Raw genomic sequence first — 22,089 nt, 5'->3', positions numbered from 1 at the left:
CCCTCAGCAGCCCAGCGGCGCCCGCCGAGCCGACCCCTCCCTCGCCGCAGCGCCGGGCGCGACGCGGCGTGCGGGCGCACAGCGCCACCTGCTGGCGGCGCGCGGCGCGGCTCTCGGCCGCTGGCGTCCTGCGGCCCTGGCCCGTGGCGCCGCAGCGTGAGCGTGGGTGAGTGGCCTGGGGGCGCCCGGTGGCCACCCGCCGCTCGCCACGCGCGTGGGTCGCAGCCCGGGTGGGTGCCGCACAGGGTGGGTGGGCAGAAACCGGGGCGGCCGTGGCTGAGCCGGGCTGCGGCTTTTCCCCGCGTCGCCGGGGGGCCCGGCCCTTTCCAGCAGCCGGGCCGCAGGGCCCAGGCTACGCCGGAAACCCGAGCTCCCCGAGAACAGGGGCCGCTAACCGGGAGTGTCGTTAGGACAGAGGAGGAATGGCTTTTCAGTGTCTCTTCAGCAGGCTGCCCTCCTGGGGTCTGAAAAAGCTGCTGCTTTACTTCATAGCAGCCGGGATCTCTCTCCGGAAGACGGATGGTGACAGCCCTCCTTAGGACAGGACCCAGACCGGCTCGTCTGTTGCTGCCGAAGCAGAACACAACACAGGGTTTCTCCGTCACGGGAGACCACGAGCAGACCAAGCCGTGCAGCAGAGGTGAGAGAGTAGTGTTCAAAGCCTTGCTTCATTTTGAGGTGGAAAGGTTTGCAATCTGCACTTCCCAGCCCCAGAGTGCCTGACTCAGTAGAACACATTAAGCCGAAAGGAGGTGACGGAGGAATTAAACAGTAAAAAATGTTATGTAAGCCTGGAGTTATGAGAAACTGAGGCAAGACACTTAGCTAGTGTGCACAGGTGTGGATGGTAGAGACCTTGTCGTCAATAGGAAGACATAAATAAGTACTACCAAGCAAACCCAGAAGGCAGAATCATAAAATCATAGAATGGTAGGGGTTGGAAGGGACCTTTAGAGATCATCTAGTCCAAGCCCCCCTGCAGAAGCAGGGCCACCTAGATCAGATCACATAGGAACACGTCCAGGCAGGTCTTGAAGACCTCCAAGGAAGGAGACTCCACACCCTTCCTGGGCAGCCTGTGCCAGAGCTCAACAGAAGGAAGGGGAGATAAGGACAGGAGATAATATATAACTTGGAAAAATATATATCAGCAGCTAACAAAGTCTTCCTGAAAAACAACTCCTTTTAAGGTGAACCATGTGGATAAATTATCTCAGGGTCAAACAGCAGATACTCCAATCACCAGAGACCCCCCAAAGGCCCAAGTCATGGAGTATGTCCAATGGGTGGGCAGTATGTAAATAATTACTGGGAACTAAAATGACAGTGCATGTATACATGCCTGTGTATACAATGAATATGTAAATCACCATAAAGATAGCTGTCTCAGTGTGATAAAACAGACACACTGAGGAAATACTCCTGTGTGTCTCCATTGCTTCAGCACTGAATAAAAGTCTGCTTTCTAAGACTCCAGACTGAGTATTAGAGAGTTTACTGAGGTTGGCTTTTACATTATCAGTGGGACGCTCCCCTTCAGCCTGAACAGGTTTGTGTGAGAAGTATCTAGGTCAAGATATGGACCTCCCGAAAGCAGCCTGCTAACCAGGATGTTTGCTTAACAGGAGACACTCACGATTCTGGCTCTAGAGCCAAAGCTTGATTCTGAGGTTTTTTTCTGTGCAAGGGTTTTAATACAAACTACAGTCTTTGATTAGTCAAATGTAAGGGCCACAGTTTGCTTTTTCTAAGGAGCTTTGCAAGTTGAGGTTGGAGCTACAGGAGGATGCAGCCTTGAAGGAGATCACAGAGAGGATTGCAGGAAAGTTCAGAGCTGTTTGAGGATGCTGCTTTTGGATGTACACAAAGAAGGAGCTTTAAGGAGTCCAGGGAATTAGGGGAAACCCTTGTTTTTTGTCATATGTAGACATTTTAAATATGAGGTTGCATAAGGTGGTATTGAGATTACAGTTTGGGACTGAGAGGACCATAGCATCACAGCATCTCAAGGGCTGGAAGGGACCTCAAAAGATCATCTAGGCCAACCCCCCTGGCAGAGCAGGATCACCTAGAGTAGGTCACACAGGAACTCATCCAGGTGGGTTTTGAATGTCCCCAGAGAAGGAGACTCCACAGCTCATCTGGGCAGCCTGTTCCAGTGCTCCCTCGCTCTCATAGTGAAGAAATTCTTCCTTGTGTTTCTTTGGAACCCCTTTATGTTCCAGCCTATACCCATTGCCCCTTGTCCTGTCATTGAACATCATTGAGAACAGCCTGGCTCCATCCTCCTGACACCTTTCCTTTTCATCTTTGTAAACATTAATGAGATCATCCCTCAGTCTCCTCCAAGCTGAAGAGCCCTAGCTCCCTCAGCATTTCATCGTAAGGGAGATGCTCCACTCCCTTAACCATCTTTGTGGCTGAACTCTCTCGAGAAGCTCCCTGTCTTTCTTGAACTGAGGAGCCCAGAACTGGACACAATATTCCAGATGTGGTCTCACAAGGGCAGAGTAGAGGGGGAGGAGAACCTCTCTAAACCTACTGCCCACAGCCCTTCTAATACACCGCAGGATGCCATTGGCCTTCTTGGCCACGAGGGTGCGTTTCTGGCTCATGCTCATCCTGCTGTCCACCAGCACCTCCAGGTCCTTTTCTCCTACACTACTCTGTAAAAGTTCATTCCCCAGCCTGTACTGGTACATGGGGTTATTCTTTCCCAGATGCAAGACTCTGCACTTGCCCTTGCTGAATTTCATTAGATTTCTTCTCACCCAACTCTCTAGCCTGTTCAGGTATCATTGAAAGAATCAGGTTGTGAGGGACTAAATAATCACTTGAGCTGTCTTGCAACTCTAGGCATCTATGAATCAATGAATAGGATTTATGTACTAGTGGTTAGTTACACCAGTACTCAGGATTTTGTGCATTGGTTACATGGGTTTTTTTTCAGTTAGGATTTTCCCGTGCTGCAGTGTTACCAAGATACAACCTTGGAGGGACCTCTAGAAGTATGCCAGTGCAAAAGTACCATAGGCTCATTCATTTCGCTTAATTGGTGTAATTAACAAGTTGTATTGATGTCAGCTCCTTTTTGTCATCAGAACTAATTGTAACATGAACATGTTAGGCTATTTAACTATATCCTTAAAGTGGTGTGGTTTGTGTAAACAAATTTAAGACCTTCATGCTTTTGGATCCCATGCCATGGGTATTTTCCTCATGCGTTAGTTTCCCATCTAAAGGGAGACATTTGCCAGACAAAGCAGCTTTTATAACAAGAATATTACTTTGTGTCTTTTCTCACTTTATGTATTGCCTCAAGTACAGTCAAGAAGTAAATCTGTGGCCTCCACGAACGTAACAAAGGTACATCAAAAACTGAAGAATCCCCTGAAAGTTTTACTCTGTGCAGGTACAGCAATCTGCAGTTGCCTGGAGGTGTTCTGACCAAAGAATGGGTTTTTTTGATGATAATCGTAGGAAAATATTTAGATTCCCCTGTTAACCAGAATTGGAATAAAGGTTTAGTCTCCAGGCTTGTTGAGATGCTAAACTTTCTGTCCTGTACCTTATGTTTCCACTGTCCTTTTTGCTAAAGCAGTGCTTTTACTGACTCAAAAATCAATAAACCAGAAAAGATGTAAACTTACAAGATTCCCAATAGATAAGCACAAACTTGAGATTTGGATTAAGAAATTGGTTATCTATGTGACTGCTTTTTCTGTTTCATTTTTTACTGGCCAGCTAACACATGAACCGTGCTGCCACCTATAAAGTCTCCTTTTTAATGACATATTATAATAATTTCCTACTAAGCTCTCTTTCCCACCTGTTCATTTATTTTGTCATAACTTTCCTAACACTGAGTAAAGTTGTTAGCAATGAACCACACTTAGAGGTATGCATATGTGCCAAAAGGAAGCATGCATTTAAAACTGTAACAAGCATCACACCATTCTGAAGCTTGTATATCTGCAACTATAGCCAGTAGATTTAAAATCTCTTAATGTAAACACACGGCACATAACATTTCTGTCGAGATCCCGTCAACTCTGCTGCTTAATTAGCTCCATTCTCCTGTTCATACTTTCCTCTTAGACCTCAGTGAAATCTTAGACCCATCTATGCTAGCTGAACAGATGGAGATCTGAAGCCAAAGGAAGATTACTTAAATATCTGCAACACATTGAGGATGCTGTTAATTAATTGCTTTTGAGCTTCTTGGGCAGAAAGACAAAACTGATTTTACCTGTCAGCCCTCCTAGCACAGGAGCAATTCACTTCGGTTATAGTGAATTCCAGGATCCACACCTCTCCATCCATGGTTAAATTTGTCATATCTGAAAAACCCACCTTCCTCCTGTTTTACCTGTGATGAACAAAGCAGTACATTTGTCGAAAGAACTTCTGGAAGGAAGGAGTCTAAGCGGACATGCTCTGGAGAACAAGCTGTGCAAACCTCAGAGCATGAATGAAAGTAATGGCTTGGCTGTCTGTGGTAAAATATGTCTCCAGCAGTCTAAGAACAAGTATCACGTCTCTGTGTCCTACAGAAGTTTATGGAACTGGTTCTTGTGTATGTACCTTGATGCCTATTTGATGAGAGCTTAAGGTGTTGAAAGAGCTAAGTGCTGCCTTAGCACCTGCATATTTTTCAGGACAAGTAATCTAAGTACTGGTTGGGAAGCAAAGTTTTTCTGAGAAGAGTAAGCAGACTAACCTGAAAACGTGCTAAAAAGACACGGTGTTTGTGCCTGTCTGAATTAATGTTATTTCATATTTCTACATGGGTAGAAAATAGCAACTTACTGTATGTGCAAGTCAGGAAGTCTAGGAGCCACTGGCCCCTGCCTGAAGGACTGATTTCCACTGTGAGCTGTAATCAAAGGGATGAAACCCGAATGACCTCTGGGTGAAAGTGTGAAACAAGGCACTTATCTGTAAATTCTCATGACAGAGCTGACAGCAAGTGCCTTGGAAAAGAAAACTTTGTAAGGGTTGAGTGACAGTGGACTTTTGTCAGGAATGCTGGAAATCTCTCTCCTTGATGTTTTCTCATGCTTGCTGTTCACAGAAGTTGGGATAACAAAACTTGAGGAACACGTCTCTCAGAGGAAAGGGGCATGCCTATAGGTAGGTGTGTATGTGGCTATGGGCATGAGAAAGCTAAACATACAGTAGGTGCAGGTCTTTCTTTATTCTCAGTCTTCCTAGAAGCTCTTTACCCCAGACATCCCAGACCTCCAGTAGTTTTGTGTTTTCTTCTAGAAGGTTTTGCTTTACTTCGTTACACAGTCCTCAACTGGAGCTCAGTCCTAACAAACTGAGAGCCTCAGGTGCATTTTCCTGGAAGAAATTCTCTTCCCCAAATATACTAATGCTGAATATCTCTCTGGTCACAGGGGAAAGTGTGCACTGGCTGTCACAGCAAGGACATTGTGACCTGCAACCCCATGTAGTGGAGGCTGAGTATTTCCATACAGTACCAACTTTGCTTTCTGTAGGGAGATAAATCACTGAAGCTATATTTATTTCTTTCAGGATTATGTGAGGTTGCAGTGTCTTATTTCCCAAAGCACTGTATTAGCCTCTCCTCATGTATTTCCACAAAATCTCGGTGTTCCTATTTTTAGGCTCTTGGAAAGTGTTGCACTAAGTTTAGATTGTGCTTAACCAAGCTGATGCTTGCAATGGTTTGTGCGTAGCCCTCCATAACTTTTCTTAAAGGACAAGTTAAAAGGTATCATCATCGCTTATGTATTAATAGAGCCTCACCATCTTACTCTTCCCCACTATGCTTATTAGTCTGTCAAAGCTTTAACAGGGAGCTGCAGTTTGGACGGAAGACAAGATGAGTTCAGGGAGTAACCTGTGGCTTAGCATGCTTATTTATTGGGGCTGTACTAGAGGGCAGGTCTAATGAAATCAGACCTCAGGTCTGGTTTCCCTGTTTTGTCAAGGAATAAATTCAATCCAGTGTTCACTTCAGTGTTTGGATCTCCTTTGTTTCCTTCTCTTCAGTAAGTCCTTAGAACTGTGCTGTGAGAAGAACTCTTAATGAGCTTGCAATGCCTTCCGCCGTTAATTTCTAGGCTGTTTTACATATAGAATGTTAGAATGGCATCATGGATGATGATATGATAAGCTTTTTACTTTGCTTAGGAAAGGCTAAGAAGGAGGAGGAAGTGGAATGAGTGGGATCAAGCAAAAACCAGAGATGAACATATATTAATTTGGGGGAGGAAGGAAAGGAAGAATCAATGACATTGTAGTTCTCCCTCCTCTGTTAAGCCTGTTACACAGTAAAGAGGTCCAGCGTTTTCTGTGCCTCTGCAGCCAGGCATGGAGATGGCTTCAAGCAGGCACGCTTGAGCAGCTTGCTTTGATTTTATTCTGTCCTTCACTCTTACGGTGAGTTGCACTTAGCTGAGCTGTTACGACTGGGTCACTCTAGGCAGCTGAGGTGCTGAAAGAATTCCTTGCAGCCAGCGCCAGTGCTGCTGCCAGTTAGCGGGGCTGCAGAGGTCCAGTGTGTCCACTAGAGGACAGTGGTATAATACCGGTTAATGCCTTGTTCCAGCATTCCTGCGTCAGGCTGTTAAATTCTCACCTAATTTGAGATTCTTCTGTGTTAAATGCTGTCTAATTCGTAGGTGGCCGGCTGCCGTATTCACGTCAGGAGAACCTGAGATCGATTTTTTTTGAAGTGTTGTGTTCTCAGCGTTGTTAAATCATGTATCTTACCAACAGACGCCTGTTCGAGATTCGTCTTGTGTTCATAAAGCCTCTTGGCTGAAGGAAGGGTTTTGATTTGTTTGTCTGTGTTACTCCTTTCTGTCTTCTGACATGCCCTGTTCAAATATTGCCTACAGCTGTTCAGAAAACATGCTTGCTTTCACATCTGTGGCCAGCTAGGCTGTTTATCCTGCTGCCGTGGGGAATCCGCATAAGCTGTTGTTACAAAGCAGGACTTGGGGCCTGCAATGTGACCCATACCTAGAGGGAAGCCTGTGTATTGCAGTCCTTCTCTCAGAGAGAGAATAGCAACACTAACACAATCCCCCTGACCTGAAGGAAGAAGTTGCTGCACAAGGCAAGGTTTAATTCAATCAAGTCATCTTGTGGAGAGATAATGAAGGAAAGAGTTCCAAATGACCACACTTAGTGAAGCTGCATTTCTGGGCTAATTTGCTATGCTGAACCCACATAAGTCACCTCAAAGGAAGAGCAGAGAGGCAGCCAACAGGTGACCTAAACATGCCTTCAGGGCGATGACATGAAGGAACTGGAGGGAGAGAGTTGTTCACCTGGGGATTAACTAGTAAGTAAGAAGGTTCTGCTATTTCATCTATTACCTGAGCAATTAGGCAACAGATCATATTTCTGAAGAAGGTGAGTGCATTCCTGGTACCAAAGTGTATTTAAATACACTGCTAAATAGCTTGGCATTTACCAGGCTATGAACTCAGTGGCTCCTACCCTTCTGTTAGAGAGCACTTCTTCCCGCAGAAAATCAAGCTGTGACTATTTTAGTAGCTCATTGTCATCAGCAGTGGATACTGCAGGAAAGTCTTGGCAGTTGAAAGAAACAAGGATTCAACTGGAAAGTATTAAAGGTGTGTCAGTGTTGGTTTTATCTGACAGCTTTTCAAATCAAAGTCTATTTGTAGGCAGTTTGTTTCTTGTGTGGTTTCTCTAGTTTATCAGTGACTCAAATACATGAGTCTCTTGTGGAGTATTAAGAGGGGCTTAACCTATGCATTGTAAAGACTTGTGCTAATGAGGTTTGAAGCAAAGAAAATCAGATTACTTATCTGTGCCACTGCTTTGCCACTGACCCTGACAATTTAATGGTGATTTATTGTTTCTGGCATGCCTCGCAGGCCTGTTAGCAGAATGCTGTGAGCAGAACTGCCCTGAAGTTTTTAGGAGTCCCTAGAGAACTTCACTGGAGGGCCATTTCCCCACATCCATATCACTTATCAATCACAAGCAACGTGGAGAAATACTTTTCTGGTGCTATCTAACCTGTGCCTTTCTTTTGCTGCAATTCTTTCCTTAGTGTGGCATTGGAATCTGCCTGCTTTCCCCTGTGCTGTGACACGTGGGCCAACCTCACACACGTCCTGCAGCAGCCTGGGCTTGACTTGGCAGGTTCCTGCCGAGCGTGCTAGTTCAGCATCCGCTTGGTAATCCAGCGTGTGTGGGTAGCCGTGTTCTTTTCAGAAGAGCGCTGCATGTGCTCAAAGTGAGGCTGTATTTAAGTACCTTGCAGCTTGTGGCCAGAATGCCGAACACTTGGGCAGAATTTGGTTCTAAACAAGCTGTTCTGAAAGACTTCTTCAGTACACAGCAGCCAGCCAGCTATTTGACACACTACTGGGATGTGCTGCTGCTTCAAAAATCTTCAAGGAAAAGAAAGAAAAAAAAAAGGCAGTGGTAGCACTGGTGATGTTTTGAGTCACTTGAGGTCATAAATTTGCCTGTCATGTTTTATGAGGGAATTAGTGCCCTATACTTTTATCTCTTCAAGAGATCCTTCATCCTGTTGTTGGTATGCTAGAGAGAAACGAGTTCTCACTTAAGCTTCACATATCTGCTTGGAGGGTGGGCAGATACCTTGTCCTAGCTGTCAGACACCTTGCTAAGATGATGTATAGGGCCAAACCAGGGAGCTTGCTCTATGATAAATGAATGTCTGTCTCAGTATTGGTTTTATCCAAGAATTGTTTGTCTGCATTTGCTATCTAACTTATAGTTTGTCCGGTTGCATACAGGCTTTTTGGAAGTAGTAGAAGCTTTGTGAGAGAGGGCATCGTGGGACTTGTCTGCTTGGTGATTTAGAGCAAAGGTGTGAAACACATTCATAAACTAAAATGGTGTTGGCCATTAAATTTCTTTCTTTAGGAGGAAAATGCTTTTACTTGGTTATATAGCAAAATTGCTTCTGAACGGGAGCATTCGCTCTGAAATCTGTATGTTCATTAGCTTCACACCTTGAGTTAGTGACCTTAACTTCCCCAAGGTCTGCTGCGTAGACAAGCAGCAGCAGGACAGCTCTCGGGACGGCTCTCAGGACAAATGATGTTCCTAGTGAAATGAAACTTGCACAGCTGATACCAGTGACTTGTAAGCTGGGAGTAAAATGGAAAACATAAATTCATCTGTGCCTTGCAGTCAGGATCATATGCTTTTCAACTGGCATGGCCAAAAATCTGTTTGGACATAGATATCATTCCTTCCCAGTGGTAGTCACTGAACAGATTCTGTTCTACATGCCAATGGTCCATAAGAGAGCAGGTGTTTCTATATCTAACGTACTTCAGCTCTGAACCCAGAGCTGTTATTTTGACTTGGAATCAGGACGCATTCATTCCAAAGTCTATGATCCTCACTGCCATAAATACTCCTTTTTGTTGTTGTTGTTCTTAGTGTTTTGCATTATTTTGAAGAAAAGATCATCATGATAGTCTCCTCTGTTTGATTCAAATGACTTTCTGTACCCAACTTTTGTGGGGTTAATTATTTCTTCTTTTAAATAACAATTGATTACAAAAAAAGACATACAATGTTCTGGACTGAACCTTGTTCAGACAAGACAGAAAAGGTAAATTTAGGTGCAATTGGGAGACTTACATGGTAATCCTAAAATGCAGGGTTCAAAAAGCAGACTTCTTAGTTAAGTTTGAGTATAGTTTTAAGAATCTCAGGTTTATTATACAGAGAGAAATAGGTAATGTTACATGCCTTGTATCTAACTGAAAAATTAGAACGCACTTCAGTTAATGAAATCTCTCAAGCATCCCTGTGGGGTAGGGAAAATACATGATATCCAAGGGTTACATCACTTTGGAAAAAACTGTAATTGCCTAAGGTATTGGATTTATTTATTAAACCAGTATCCAGCCCCATTTGTGTTATATTTGAACAACTCCCTGTACTACCAAAATGGCAGGAATGGCAGTAGAAGGTGAAGGAATGGCAGGAATGGTGGTGAAGGAATGATGGGCTAAGGGAGATTCTTAAGTTTCAGGATGTGACAGTCTAGAGCTTTCTGAACTGAGTAACTCCTCTATAACTTCTGAGGACTTTGGGGCTCTCTGTTCTTCTGGAACATTAGATGACAAGTCATCACAATTCTGCTTCACCTTGCCCCTGATTAACCTCAGCAGCAGCAGCAGCAGCAGCAGCATATGTCTCTAAGGATTCAGTTTCACCACATACAGTGGGCAGAAATAGCAGCTTACTGTCACTGAAAGAGGGAAATACAGGTCCTTCATCTCAGCCCTCCCTTTCACTTGGCAGTGCAGTTTTGTCTCTTACCTTGTTCTACTGGTAGTTGTTATATTCCTCTGCAAGCCAGTTCAGCTCCCTAAAACAAGACTTTATAAGGAAAAAGAAAAAAAGTTAGTTATTTCTTTTGTTACTACTTTATAACTAGTGTGATGCAGTAAAACCATAGACCAAGGTGTTTGATGTTGGCTACCAGCTGTGCAATGTGTGTTTTGGGATGTTTTAGATTACTTCTGGACCCAGCCTGCAGACTGCATGGCATTTTGTTGGGCATTCAGGTTGGAGTGTATTAGGTGTGTTCTGGAGCAAATCATTCAGTTTAGCTTCATCTGAAACTGTCTGGTTTATGTGCTTTAAGACTGCCCCATGATGCAAGCCAAGTGTGGTAAGCAGGGACAGGCAATTTGTTCCCAAAGAAAACCCCTGAGCTGAGCTAAAACATAGAGACATGGCCTTAGTGATCTGAATCTTTGCAGGGAAGGGGTATGGCTGCAAAGCTGCAAGACTGGGAAACCTTTGGCAGGCTGTGTATCTTCTCTGCTGTGAGCACATGCAACCTAACTGCAGAGATACTGCTCAAATCCAAGTTCTTAGTGCTTACTTTCCTAACACCTCGAGGGCAGCTCCACTTCACTTAAAAAACCTGTCAGGTTTTTATAGCAGAAAACTGCATGCCACCAAAAGTGTGAGGGCTTTTAGATAAAAGCTTGAGTTTTCTTGCTAACTGCAAGGTGAATGTGTCTGTTCAAGGTGACGGTGCAGGTGATGCTCATTTTGCAAACAAGCGCTCACACTTCGTTCATGGATTGGTGCAATTTTGGGGAATGTACATGGTTGGCTGTATTTGATCTGATTGTGCACACATGGCAAAATCGGCCCTAAAAGCACACTTGCTGCACCGTGCTTTTTGAGAAACTCGGGGTGTGACTAAAGTGGTATTAGTGAAGGGTAAAGCTCCCAAATGTAAGTCAATGGTCAAGATTTTAAACAAGTCATCTTGTGAGCACCAAAGCTGCTGAAGCATGGCTTCCTGTGTTTTGCATCTCGTGACCAATAGCTACGGCTTTGTAATGGGTGTCTGAAGTCTTTCAGACAGGTGGACGGTAGCCTTCCGATGTGCTGATTCTCTGATATATAGAAATATATGGGTATCCTCCATGAGGATAAGGTATAGTCTCCCCCTTCTGCCTATTTGCATAAAAGTTATGGGACCTAAACTTTGTTAAAGGTGCCTCCTCCTTTGTCTTGTGTGGCTTGAATGGGCCAACACTTGTCTAGGCACAGGGTGATTACATCAGCCTCATTTCCATAGGAAACCAGATAAGAACAGGGAGATTGGGTTCCAAAACTCTATTTGAAGGTGAACGAGAAGCAAAGAAAAAGATGTAGTAAATCATTGCAACACGTGCCTTTCTGGTACCTGCCTCCCAAGCAGGGTCCCAGACCCTTTCATGGCTCCATTTACAGTTTGTGGGAGGAGGCAGGTACTGCAGAACTGGACAGGGATTCTGCACAGCAGGTGGGGAGTCACATCCTTCCTAAGAAGCGCTTAGGGAGTGTAGGCCTCAGTAGAGCAAAAGGTTTTCCAGATCACAGCTATGTGCTTCATTACCTAAATTCCATATTCGTAGGTGAAGTTTATAGTTTGTAGGTGAAGTTACTGCAGCTCCTAGGCTGCAATTTCTCAACCTATCTAAGGAATTTGGAAATTCAGCTGGGACATGAGAAACCAACTTGATTTAGGAGAAAAGATTTACTAATCAAGGTTTGCAATAGTCAAGTTTTCCATTGGATTTTAATTTGCATAGCCACATGTACCACATCAGTTTCATCATCTTGCAGGTGTGTGCCAGTATTGTATTTTGGAGCTAAACATTTTTGTTTCTTGTAGGTAGCTAGATGGATGCTCCCAAAGAAATTCAGCCTACAGGAGACTTCACATGTCAGCTGTGTGGCTTAACAGCTCCATACACGTACTATGGGCACAAGCCACCCAACAAAGGTTCCATTGTGTAAGTACAGTCTTTCATGTTACAGACTTCATTTATGCTCTGAGCATTAGAAGCCTTATATTGTGGAACAAAGGGCACCCAATAACATGCCACATTGCCCCCAAATATGAGTTTTGGTACTTAAAGTGACCTTTTTCCAAAGGGAAGAAATGTTGAAAATTGTTAGCATTAATAGCAAAGACAAAAATCAACCTTCCTGTCCTGCTTCAATACCTTGCAAAGCTTTGTATTTAACCTATTTCCTAACCCCATGGACCACCTTAGTATTTAGCTGCACCATTATTTTCTTACTACAATAATGTTGAGTTTCAGCCTAGCATTTCTGGAAATAGCCCTTTCCTCACAACTGGGCAACACTTAAACAAAGCATGAAGTAAACCCACTTTTTAAGAGCTGTTTGACATAATGTGGAGTTTTGAATAGCAACGCCTTTTTTTGCATGGATTGGGCAATTCTTTATCACACTGTATGACAGTATGTGAGGAAATTTCGTAGGTATTTACATTTTAGGAGAGTAAAGCCTTTTCCATGTCTGCTAACTAGGGGTAGCCTGACCAGAAACTATGCAGTATGACTTTGTCTGCAGACATTAAACTCCCCATAAAACAAAGCACGTAGGTTCAAATGCGTGGGTAGCTCTGTTGAGTTTATCCCAATCAAGGAACCCATCAGGCAAATGTGGTCAGGAACTCACTGAAACTGAAAGCCAGGCATGTACTCAGCATTTCACACTACTAAGACTGCTCAGTTTCTTGTAAAATGGAAACAGCTGTTGATCACCACCTGCTTGGGCTGTTTTCCTTGGCAGCTGTATTTTTATCATTCCAAATCCCATGGTGCTGCTAGTTTCCCCTCTTCTGCTCAGCAGAGCAATGGCCCACCTTTGATCAGATCCATTTCTAAAGAGTCTGAGTCAAAGCTGAACATGAACCTTAACTTTAGGTTACGCAAACTCATTGTTAACATCTCAACTTTATTTGGATTACAGAGATTCAGAAAGCAAAGAATAATGCTAAAGCATAACACTTCTGTATGTGGATATAAGAAATAGCTCTACATGTCTTTATTGCCTTGTTTACTGGCCTGCTCACGTGTTCTAAATGTAATGCTGCAGGAGACATATGCCAGCCATGAAGGCTTTTATGATGGCCAGGTCCCTGCACTGATGATGACTACATTAAGACTACGAGTCTTGCAAGGGGAGCTTTGCAAAAGTAATCCAGTCTTTGCACACTAGGAGACTTGTTGACAAGCCTGATCTTTCCTAACAGTGGAAGACTTGAGCCATACCCTTTTTTGTTTGAGCAGAGAGGAAAAGCAAAAAGGAATATGCTCACAGGTGCACACGTGTGTGTATATAGTGAAGAAGAAGGCAGTTGTGAGTTAAAAAATGCCTTTTAAATATATACTATACTCCATATTACTACAGAGTCCAAGTTTGATTTAAGTCCAAGAATAAGCCAGCCTTGCAGGGTGCCTTGTGCAGACAGACACCTAGCTTACGTCTGTAGTTTTGCCTGGAGCTCCCAGGAAGAATAAGGCCTTAGTCTTTCCCAAGCAGCCTGCCAAATTATTAATAAATGCACTCCCTTAACACTTGGGTGCAAATAGTACAGTCTGTAACAAAAAAGTGATCGTATTTCAGGTCATTGCAATACTCTGGGCCAGTAGCTCCTGCTTTCAAGGGGTGGAAACCTTATTTTTACAGCAGTGATGTAACTAAGAGCAGTAAAAACTTTATTTTATACTCAGAGGCACACAGCTTTGGAAGAGAACTCCTAATGAAAAGCTGTGCAATTGAAATAATAACTTGACTCAGTACTGAAGTTGGCCAGGCCTAAGGAGTGCCTGTCATAAAAATGGAAGGTAAAAATATACTTTAAGGTAGAGCACTGAGGAAAACCTAGTAACATAATGTTGAGAGGATCACCAATTGCCCTAATTTTGTAAGACACATAGAAAGGACTGAATGGAGCCACAGTTTTGGGTTTTGAAGAGGAAGGGAGTTGCATAGCTGTTGCATTGCCTCATGTACAACACCAGGCTGAGCAAATCAAGTAGAGAGGGCTGATAACTTTTCAGCTTCCACAGTTCCCCCATTTCAACTCTCCCTTACTGAGAAATATACCCTTAAAAGCCTGAAATTACTCTTTCATAGGCTTTTGGAAGACGCCTATGTCATGAAGGATCCTTTCACCCCTGACAAGGACAAATTCCTCATCCTTGGGTCTCACTGCAGTTTGTGTAGCAGATCGGTGTGCGTTGGTGCAGTAAGTAACAAGCAAAACAAGACTCTTCAGTCATTTCTTTTTGTTTTAGTTCTGCTGACCTGTTAAGAGAAAAACCAAAGAGCAAAACCCCAAATGGCCTATTTTTAAAGCAAGTTAATTGTATGTTCTGGATTCCCCCAGATAAAGCTCCTTGTATTAAATGATCAGCAACTTTTAAATGTTCTTTTTACAGGTAAGCACAGTCCAGCCTTACAAAAAGTCAAGGAGAAGGTGGCTCTTTTCCACTTTCCTAGAACAAGGAAAGGCAAGGGAGATCATGTACCACTACAAGACCTTTAAGGTTCAGTAGGTTGTACTATACCAACAGTGTGTAGTGCATATAGTGCATATACAATGTGTAGTTACGTAAGGAATGTGACTGTCCATGGATTGTTGGGTTTGCATCCACAGCACAGGGCTGCTGTCCTATTTGCAACTAATGTAGAAAAGCAGGCAGAGAGGAGAGTTGTGCAATGCCATGATAGCTCTTTGAAGAAGAATAAATTTCAGTAGCAGGTCATAGGCAGCCTTAAAGCTATGAAGTCTGAGTGCAGTTACAGTTGTCTTAATTCCTTGTCCTCAGTGCAGAATGGGCCCCTTTGTTTGCTGTCAGTTCAAAGCAAAAATGAAGACAAGTTATTACAAACAAGTGTCTGGAGGCTGTGCTGAGCTTCTTTGAGGCAGTACAATGAATGAACGCTCCCTTCAGGTTCTACTCCCTCTATTGACAAGCCCAGTTCTGTGGTTGAAGGAGTGTGAGGACTCATGCAGTAGTCAGGACTCATGCATGACTTGACCCGTGAGGAAACGCCACCTGGTTGTTTACAGAGACAGTGGCATGTATTTCTTACACCAGACACCATTGCCCTAACAGCAGCGAAAACCTGGCCTTCTCTTTCAGTTTGCTCTCCTAGAGTAAATGGCTTAAACCTAAGGCACAGCTAATAGCATGAGTTATTAGCAAGAGCACACTGTGGTCTTAATGTCAGGTGTAGCAATGTTCAAATTCAACCATTAGAACCCATTCTGTAATGGCAGTAGTCAGGGGCCAGCTCCAGGGACGTGATCCTTACTCCCTGTAGCTAGTAGTGGGGAGTTTTAGAACAGACATCCTAAAGATTTTGTGAAGATGCAGAATTTCTTTTTCCCGTTTGATGGCTAGTTAGAATTCTGGTGGGACAAAGCAACATCTCTGGCCTCCTCAGAGCATAAGCTGAAATAGTCTGGGCAACTGAGACAGCTCACATGCCAATGCCAGGGAGTTTCTGTGCTGGGACTTCTCTGGAGCAAAGGAAAGGGTCAGATTACACTGACAAAATGTAGAGGGCTGGACAGACAGAGAGAGAAGAAAATCATCATAGTTGGACAAGTTTAGCTCCTATGCTGACATGCGTGGGGCTAGTACCAGAGATGGGTATGGTCCACTGTCCTAAGAGGATCGTGCAATAGCACCTTTCTCCAGATTAGGTTTGTTTCCTGCTTCTGAAATCTCTTCTGTCATTCAAATGAATGAAAACCACCAGAAGGTCCGACTAGAGATTGTAGCTGAGAGGAGTTTTTTTTCCTTTCTGGAACTACCTGAGGGGTGTGTAGGAGTAAGATGAAGTGCCAGTACTCTCTGGTTGTGCCTTTGATAGCTGGGCTCAACTTTCCAGAGCCAAGTAGCTCAAGGCAGTCCTGTGGAGGCAGAGCTCACGTGTCTCCCTAGGGACAATGTCCCTGTCTTGGCTGGTAGTTGACTCACTCCCATGCACAACCAGAGGAAGAAGCAAGTGCAGCCAGTCAGATAGTTGGGGCTCATGAGCTCGATTCCTGCCCTGACATGTCAGGCTTATCCCTCATTTTTAATAGCAGAGGATTAGCAACTCAGACATATTTTGGGCAGTCTTGAGCACATTTAGCTATTTTCATTCCCAAATGAAATTACTTGAATGTATGAAGTATTCAATGGGTATTTCCAAGTCTGGCAGTTAAATCTATCAGAAACCCAGCTCAGCCTCTCAGTATCTTTCTGCACAGCATGCCTTTCTGAATGAAGGTGAGCCTTTTTCTTTTAAAAGTTTTATTAATTGTTTTAGTTAATCTAGGGCATGGCAATGTATAGAGGATATTAGCAGTGAGCCAGTAGAAGCGTCTTCTAATCTTTTTGACATTCCTTCCGATTGTGGGAAAATGTCAATCATTTGCTTCTCGTTATCTGTGTCTTCAAGATTGTCCTGATGGTATCACTCAAAGCAAAACCTTGATTGTAACTAATGGAGAATACATTTCTTACCAAACTGGCCAGGCCAGAAAGTGAATCACACATACGACCATGATTTCAAAATGTATTTAGCAATACTGCTTAGGTAACATTGAAAGACATCTGCAGAAATGATAATTAGTGCTTTAAACACCCACACCACAAAGTAAGTAAACACATACTATTCCTCTTCATGTAGGGAAAATTAAAAGAAGTCCAAAGAAGTAAAAACTTATCCAAGGCAGCGGAGAGAGACAAAGTTAGGATAATATCTCTCTGGACTAGTATGGATTCCTGCGTTTGCTTGACCCAGGTAGATCAACACAGCCCTGCACTGAATGTTTCCATAATGTTGCCGTGTAAGAATTGAAGCTGAAGAAAATCACGCTGTTTTGGGCCTCTTTAGAAAAGAGGCTGGACCAATTTGATGGAAAATTTTCAGTGACAGGTAGCTTTCATTTTTATGTTTATTTAAAATAGTACTAGACTAACCTCTGGCAAAATTAAGTTTTCTGACCTTAGATTTGGCAAAGGAACTGGACATAATTTTCTAGCTTTTGTGTCTAAGGAGGCTTACAGATCAGATTTTAGGCTTTTTATGAGACAACCCATGCTAGCTGAAGCATCTTTCCTTACAGTTGCTGTGTCAGTGAAAATCAAGACTTAGCAACTGTTCTAATGCTGATAAACTCACTTCTTCAGATATTCTCTTCAGTGTCAGCCGATTTACTGCAGTCAGCTTGCAATGTACATCACTCTACCAAACTGATCTTTAGCACTGTTTATTGGTAAGTGCCATTATTTCCACTCCAACTGGAAATAACTCTGATGATTATCTGTAATGTCTTAAAACATGATAGAAACCTTACAAAAAAGAAGATTATAAAAGTGCTTTTAAAAGCTCTTAGGAAGGTTGAGTGCCCTTTTTCCTGTTTCCCTTTCAGAAGAGGAGAGAGGAAATGATATAATCCAACTATGTTAGTCATTTAAAACTCTTATCTCTTTTTTATTGCAACACTTACTCAACGTAGGGAAGGGAGAAAGGTAGCTTTTGGAGAAGAAAGGAGGAAAGGGGAGCAAGTTTCATCCTGTATAGCTCACCTTAGCAGAAGGTGACTAAACACTGACCTTGGACGTCATTGTAGGTATTAAGTGATAAAAGTAATACAGCAGCTACTTTCCACTTGACTTCCAGTTGTGTGGGGTCAGTCCTGGACATGGTTAAGCAGAACCTTCCCTTTACACAGAGTTTCCTTTACAAGTGTGGTGAAGATACTGTTCCTCTATATATTGCTTTCAGATATGGTCTGTGTCAAAACAGAAATAAACTCTGGCAGCATGCTTTGGCAGCTCAGTTTTGCCTGAATTGGACTTGAAATTGAAATGGCTCCCTCCTGTGTTGGTCAGAAACATATTAAAGAATTACCCAGTTAAACACAGAAGCATGGCAGGGTAAAGGTCAAACAGGGGCTTGATTGTACATAGTAAGTGTAATTCCTAGGGCTCTAAAACAACAGCTAGGCTGAAATCCCATGGCTGAGAGAGGAACACTAAGGGTAAGTGGACTGAGTGCCCAGATGTGCAGTGGTTCACATTTCTGATTTGCCGAAGTCTCCTTGGCCAAAATCAGCAAAAGCTGGCAATTCATTTCAGCTAAAAGAATGCAAATTGAGTACCTGTCTGTCTTGGAGGAGCTGTGCCTTAACATCAGAATCCTCCATCTGCAGAATGCGGGAAAGAGCCTTTCTTCTCTTGCCGTTGCCCAGCGGTGCAGTGTCCGTCACTGCGGAGCTGTGAGTTAACCTGGAGGTGGAGGGGAGCTGTGTGCCATTTTGCAATACAAACAAGAACAGCAAGGCCAACGTAAACTCTAATCTTCCCTTTTTAATTGGCAGCTTAAAGTATTAAGGATACCAAGAGACAAAAAACAATAGGCTCTGGAGGTTGTGCAACTGAAATCCAGTTTCAGGGTTTTTCAGAGACCAAGGTCTCACACTGGCTCTGAATATGAAGGCACCTGGCTGTCAGTGCAGGAAAGGACAATAGATGAAGGGAAGTTGTTCCTCAGGCTTGAAAGTCACACAGGAGCAGGCTGATTGTGATTTTGATGTAATCATCTGCTGAGTCTGCAAGTCCAGATAGTGACATGGGAAACAAAAGCAAGAAGGGAAAGACATAAGTACCCAAGCCAAGCCCTTAGAGAAAGGTCACAAATGACCATGGCAAGAGGCAGACTTTGCTATTTGGGAAAAATGCACCGAATCCATTTCTCCCCAAAAGATGTCCTGATCCATCTAAACTGATGTCTTTATTCACGCTTAAATCCCCAGGAATAATCCATCAGCAACACTAGCTCCAGCTTACCCATTAAATCCTATTTGGAATTTAGTGATCAGCATGTCAGGAGAACCATGGACTTCAGTCTTGCTGCAGGGCAAAGAAATAATAAATACATTAATAAGCATCTCTTCCAGTTGTCCAAAGTCTGTACTGCAAATGGATTAAAATATTCCATCAGTTTTGCTTCTTCCTGTTCAATAACTAACATCTGGATAGAGCTAACTGGTTGAAAAAGAAGTACTGGGTTTGTAACACTCACTAGCCAAAACAACTGTGAATGAAACATGTCAGATCATAGTGTCATCCCGTTTCAAGGGCAGGGAAAATACCTTCCTTGAGCACAACAGCTTTTATGTACTTTGCCATCAAGAATTCAGAGAAGAGACATCAGCTCAAGTTATAGAACCGTGTGTGCTTTTAGTTTTTAATCGGCAAGTACCTTTCTTTAACGTAAAGGTGGGTAATTAAATTTGTATCAGTTGATAAGTTTTAGTGCTTTTAGCGTAGAGCAATACAAGCACACAGATGAATGGAAAGAGTGGTAGGTTTTGGTGGAGTTTTGGAAGAAGATGCAGGTAAAGTCTGTGAGAGTCTACAGTCCCTGCCTTACTTTCTGTGTACCTGTGTTGGCCCTTTAGGCCATTTTTGTGGAGATTGGTGAGAAAGGGTGTTCTGAGGCTTCAGGTGTCACATACCAGGGCAGGAACTTGGAAGATCCTCCCAGGAGTGAGAAATCTTCGTAAGCTAAGATTTAGCTTTAGATAAAAGCTTTGCCAGTCAGGTAAAACCCATGGAATCCATTACCCTCAGAAAGATGTTCTGATCCATCTGTACTATTGCCTTTATTCATGTTTAACTCCCCAGGAATCCATCGGCAACACCAGCCCCAGTATACCAGTTAAATCCTGCTTGGAATTTAGCGATCATGCCAGGAGAACCATGAACGATGCTTGGAGGACACGCCAGTTGTAAGGAGATGTGTTACTGTTCTGTGTGGCAGTGAGCTGATGAAGGTCACTTCTTTAAAAGGAGCAACATGGTAGTCTGTTTGATTAGTGATTGTTACAGACCCTGCTTTTATTTAGCTCTAACCAGATGTTAGAATTATTGGATAGGAAGAAGCAAAATTGCTGGAGTATTTTAACCTAGAAGAAGGATTTAATTTAGAAGAATTCTAAATATAGATGTGGTTTAATGAGACTGGAACTTAAGTAATTCCATTTTGTGTATCCTGCTAATAATCTTGTTTTCTTTACAGGAATGTAGTCTGTTCTACTCCAAAAGGTTTTGCCTCCCCTGTGTGAAAGAAAACTTAAAGGCCTTTCCTTTGGAAATACAAGAAGATATGAATAAAAGGAAGCCCCAGCAAAAATCCTTCTCCTGTAAAAAAAGGGATAAAAGAACATAAATGCTGAAGGATCCAAGACAGCTCTGTGGCTGAGGTTTCTACTCTCTCCTGTTGGAGACTATCATGTTGCTCCCTTGAAAGAAATGACCTTCATGGGCTCACTACTACAGAGCACAGTAGCACATTTCCTTACAATTGGTTTGGCTTCAGACATCACCATGCAGTGACTGCAGTGCCAGCAGTGTGGCCCTGAAAGTGTTAACAGCCAGGAAGAAAGGCAGACAAGCCTGCTGTCACCATGTAAAACACGTGCACTGAAAAACTAAACAGCTTATAACACAAGAACTGTGTCCAAATTTTCTCATTTGTTATATTAATCTTTTTTGTGGTCCTTGACTGCCCTACAGTATTGTAAAATCTGAGACAGATTTATCTGGTTTAATTCAGTGTACATCACTTGTTAACCTGTCAGTGCTGTCCTGGTTAAGATTACAGTGGAAAGGATTCAAAACTTTGTCTAAAATAAAACTTAGGAGAACATGTCACAGAGAATACTATGACAGCATTAAAACTTCTGAAGGAGGAGGCTCTTATAATAAAATGCTGATATAATTTAAAAAAAAAAGAAGATACTTACATGTCATTTGCACTTCCACTCCTTCTTCCAGTTATGTCAACACAGCAATAGGAGAGGACTAGTTTGTGTTTATCTAGTTTATGTTTTACAAGTGCAAATGTCCTCACTTCTGCATCAGTTAATCTGGAAATAAAAGAGTTTAGCAAGTAAACTCGATTTCTTCCTGAAGTGGGCAATTAAAGTGGGCTGCTAGAGTAGGGATTTCAGAAACATTGTTTCAGTCAAAAAGTAGAAAATTGTTAGGGAAACAGCAGTTTGTTTAGCTCAAAAATTAACTTCTCAATGATATGTGCTGACTTTGTCTTAATTAGAAGGAAGATTTTGGTAGCGTTTATGTAAAACCACTTAGTCATACCTCTTAAGGATATGTATAGAATGCTCCCTAATCACCAAGTCACGTTCTTTACTTAAGCTTTTGTTGGTCATTGGTTCAGAACCTGTTAATGCCTTAGTGGTTAACATCTCTTCTTTCTCAACTCTTCCATCCATGTCATTGGTCACATGTCAACATGTAAACTCAAATCACTTTAGTAGAATGAACCGTGTGCCTGTTAAAAGAAATGAGTATTATATCAATGAGCTATTTTTAGTTCTTTGGGATGTTTGAGAGTCCTAATTTGTTATTTTTCCTAAAACAAACATATTAGTGTCCTCTGTTGAGGACTGGAATTTCTTGTGGTCACTAGAGGAGCGATAATGGACCTGTTAGTACCATTTTCAAGCTCTAGGTGCTCTAAGACATAAAATAAATATAAATCTTTAATTGTGGAAAAAAGATACATGTTAGAAGTCAACATTTAGGCTTTTTTTTTTCAGTAACTAGAGACTATGCTTTCAAAGAAAGTGATATTAAGCTTATTTAAAATGGGTGGTATTCGATTTCAGTTTCACGTTGTTAGACACACCAACTTTAAAAGTTGTATCTGTCTGCTCTGTACAAATAACAG

The 22,089-nt window shown here is 42.7% G+C and overlaps 1 protein-coding gene across 8 annotated transcripts; it reads left to right on the top strand.

Annotated features, from left to right (window-relative positions):
- Window positions 1-79: 79 nt before the first annotated feature.
- CDPF1 (cysteine rich DPF motif domain containing 1) lies at window positions 80-21,293 on the top strand. Of its 8 annotated transcripts, none has more exons than XM_062007040.1 (5): window positions 80-166; window positions 493-640; window positions 12,185-12,305; window positions 14,464-14,575; window positions 20,416-21,293. In XM_062007040.1, exons 3-5 carry the CDS (start codon window positions 12,193-12,195, stop codon window positions 20,563-20,565), a joined length of 375 nt encoding a protein of 124 aa, XP_061863024.1. In that variant the 5' UTR covers window positions 80-166; window positions 493-640; window positions 12,185-12,192; the 3' UTR covers window positions 20,566-21,293. The 8 variants fall into 8 exon arrangements, with proteins under 8 accessions (XP_061863024.1, XP_061863068.1, XP_061863043.1 ...); XM_062007084.1 differs by having other exon boundaries at window positions 96-166; window positions 496-640; XM_062007059.1 differs by having other exon boundaries at window positions 112-166; window positions 449-640.
- Window positions 21,294-22,089: the final 796 nt, after the last annotated feature.

The sequence above is a fragment of the Colius striatus genome, chromosome 1, assembly GCF_028858725.1.
Source record: "Colius striatus isolate bColStr4 chromosome 1, bColStr4.1.hap1, whole genome shotgun sequence".
Taxonomy (NCBI): Eukaryota; Metazoa; Chordata; class Aves; order Coliiformes; family Coliidae; genus Colius; species Colius striatus.
Note: the sequence above shows the minus strand (reverse complement) of the source record. Positions and strands in the feature narration are given on the sequence as shown.

Coding starts and splice junctions, on each gene's coding strand:
- CDPF1 (XM_062007040.1), top strand. CDS start 12,193: ATGGATGCTCCCAAAGAAATTCAGCCTACAGGAGACTTCACATGTCAG. Junction 12,306..14,463: donor CCCAACAAAGGTTCCATTGT/GTAAGTACAGTC, acceptor ACTCTTTCATAG/GCTTTTGGAAGACGCCTATG. Junction 14,576..20,415: donor GATCGGTGTGCGTTGGTGCA/GTAAGTAACAAG, acceptor TTTTCTTTACAG/GAATGTAGTCTGTTCTACTC.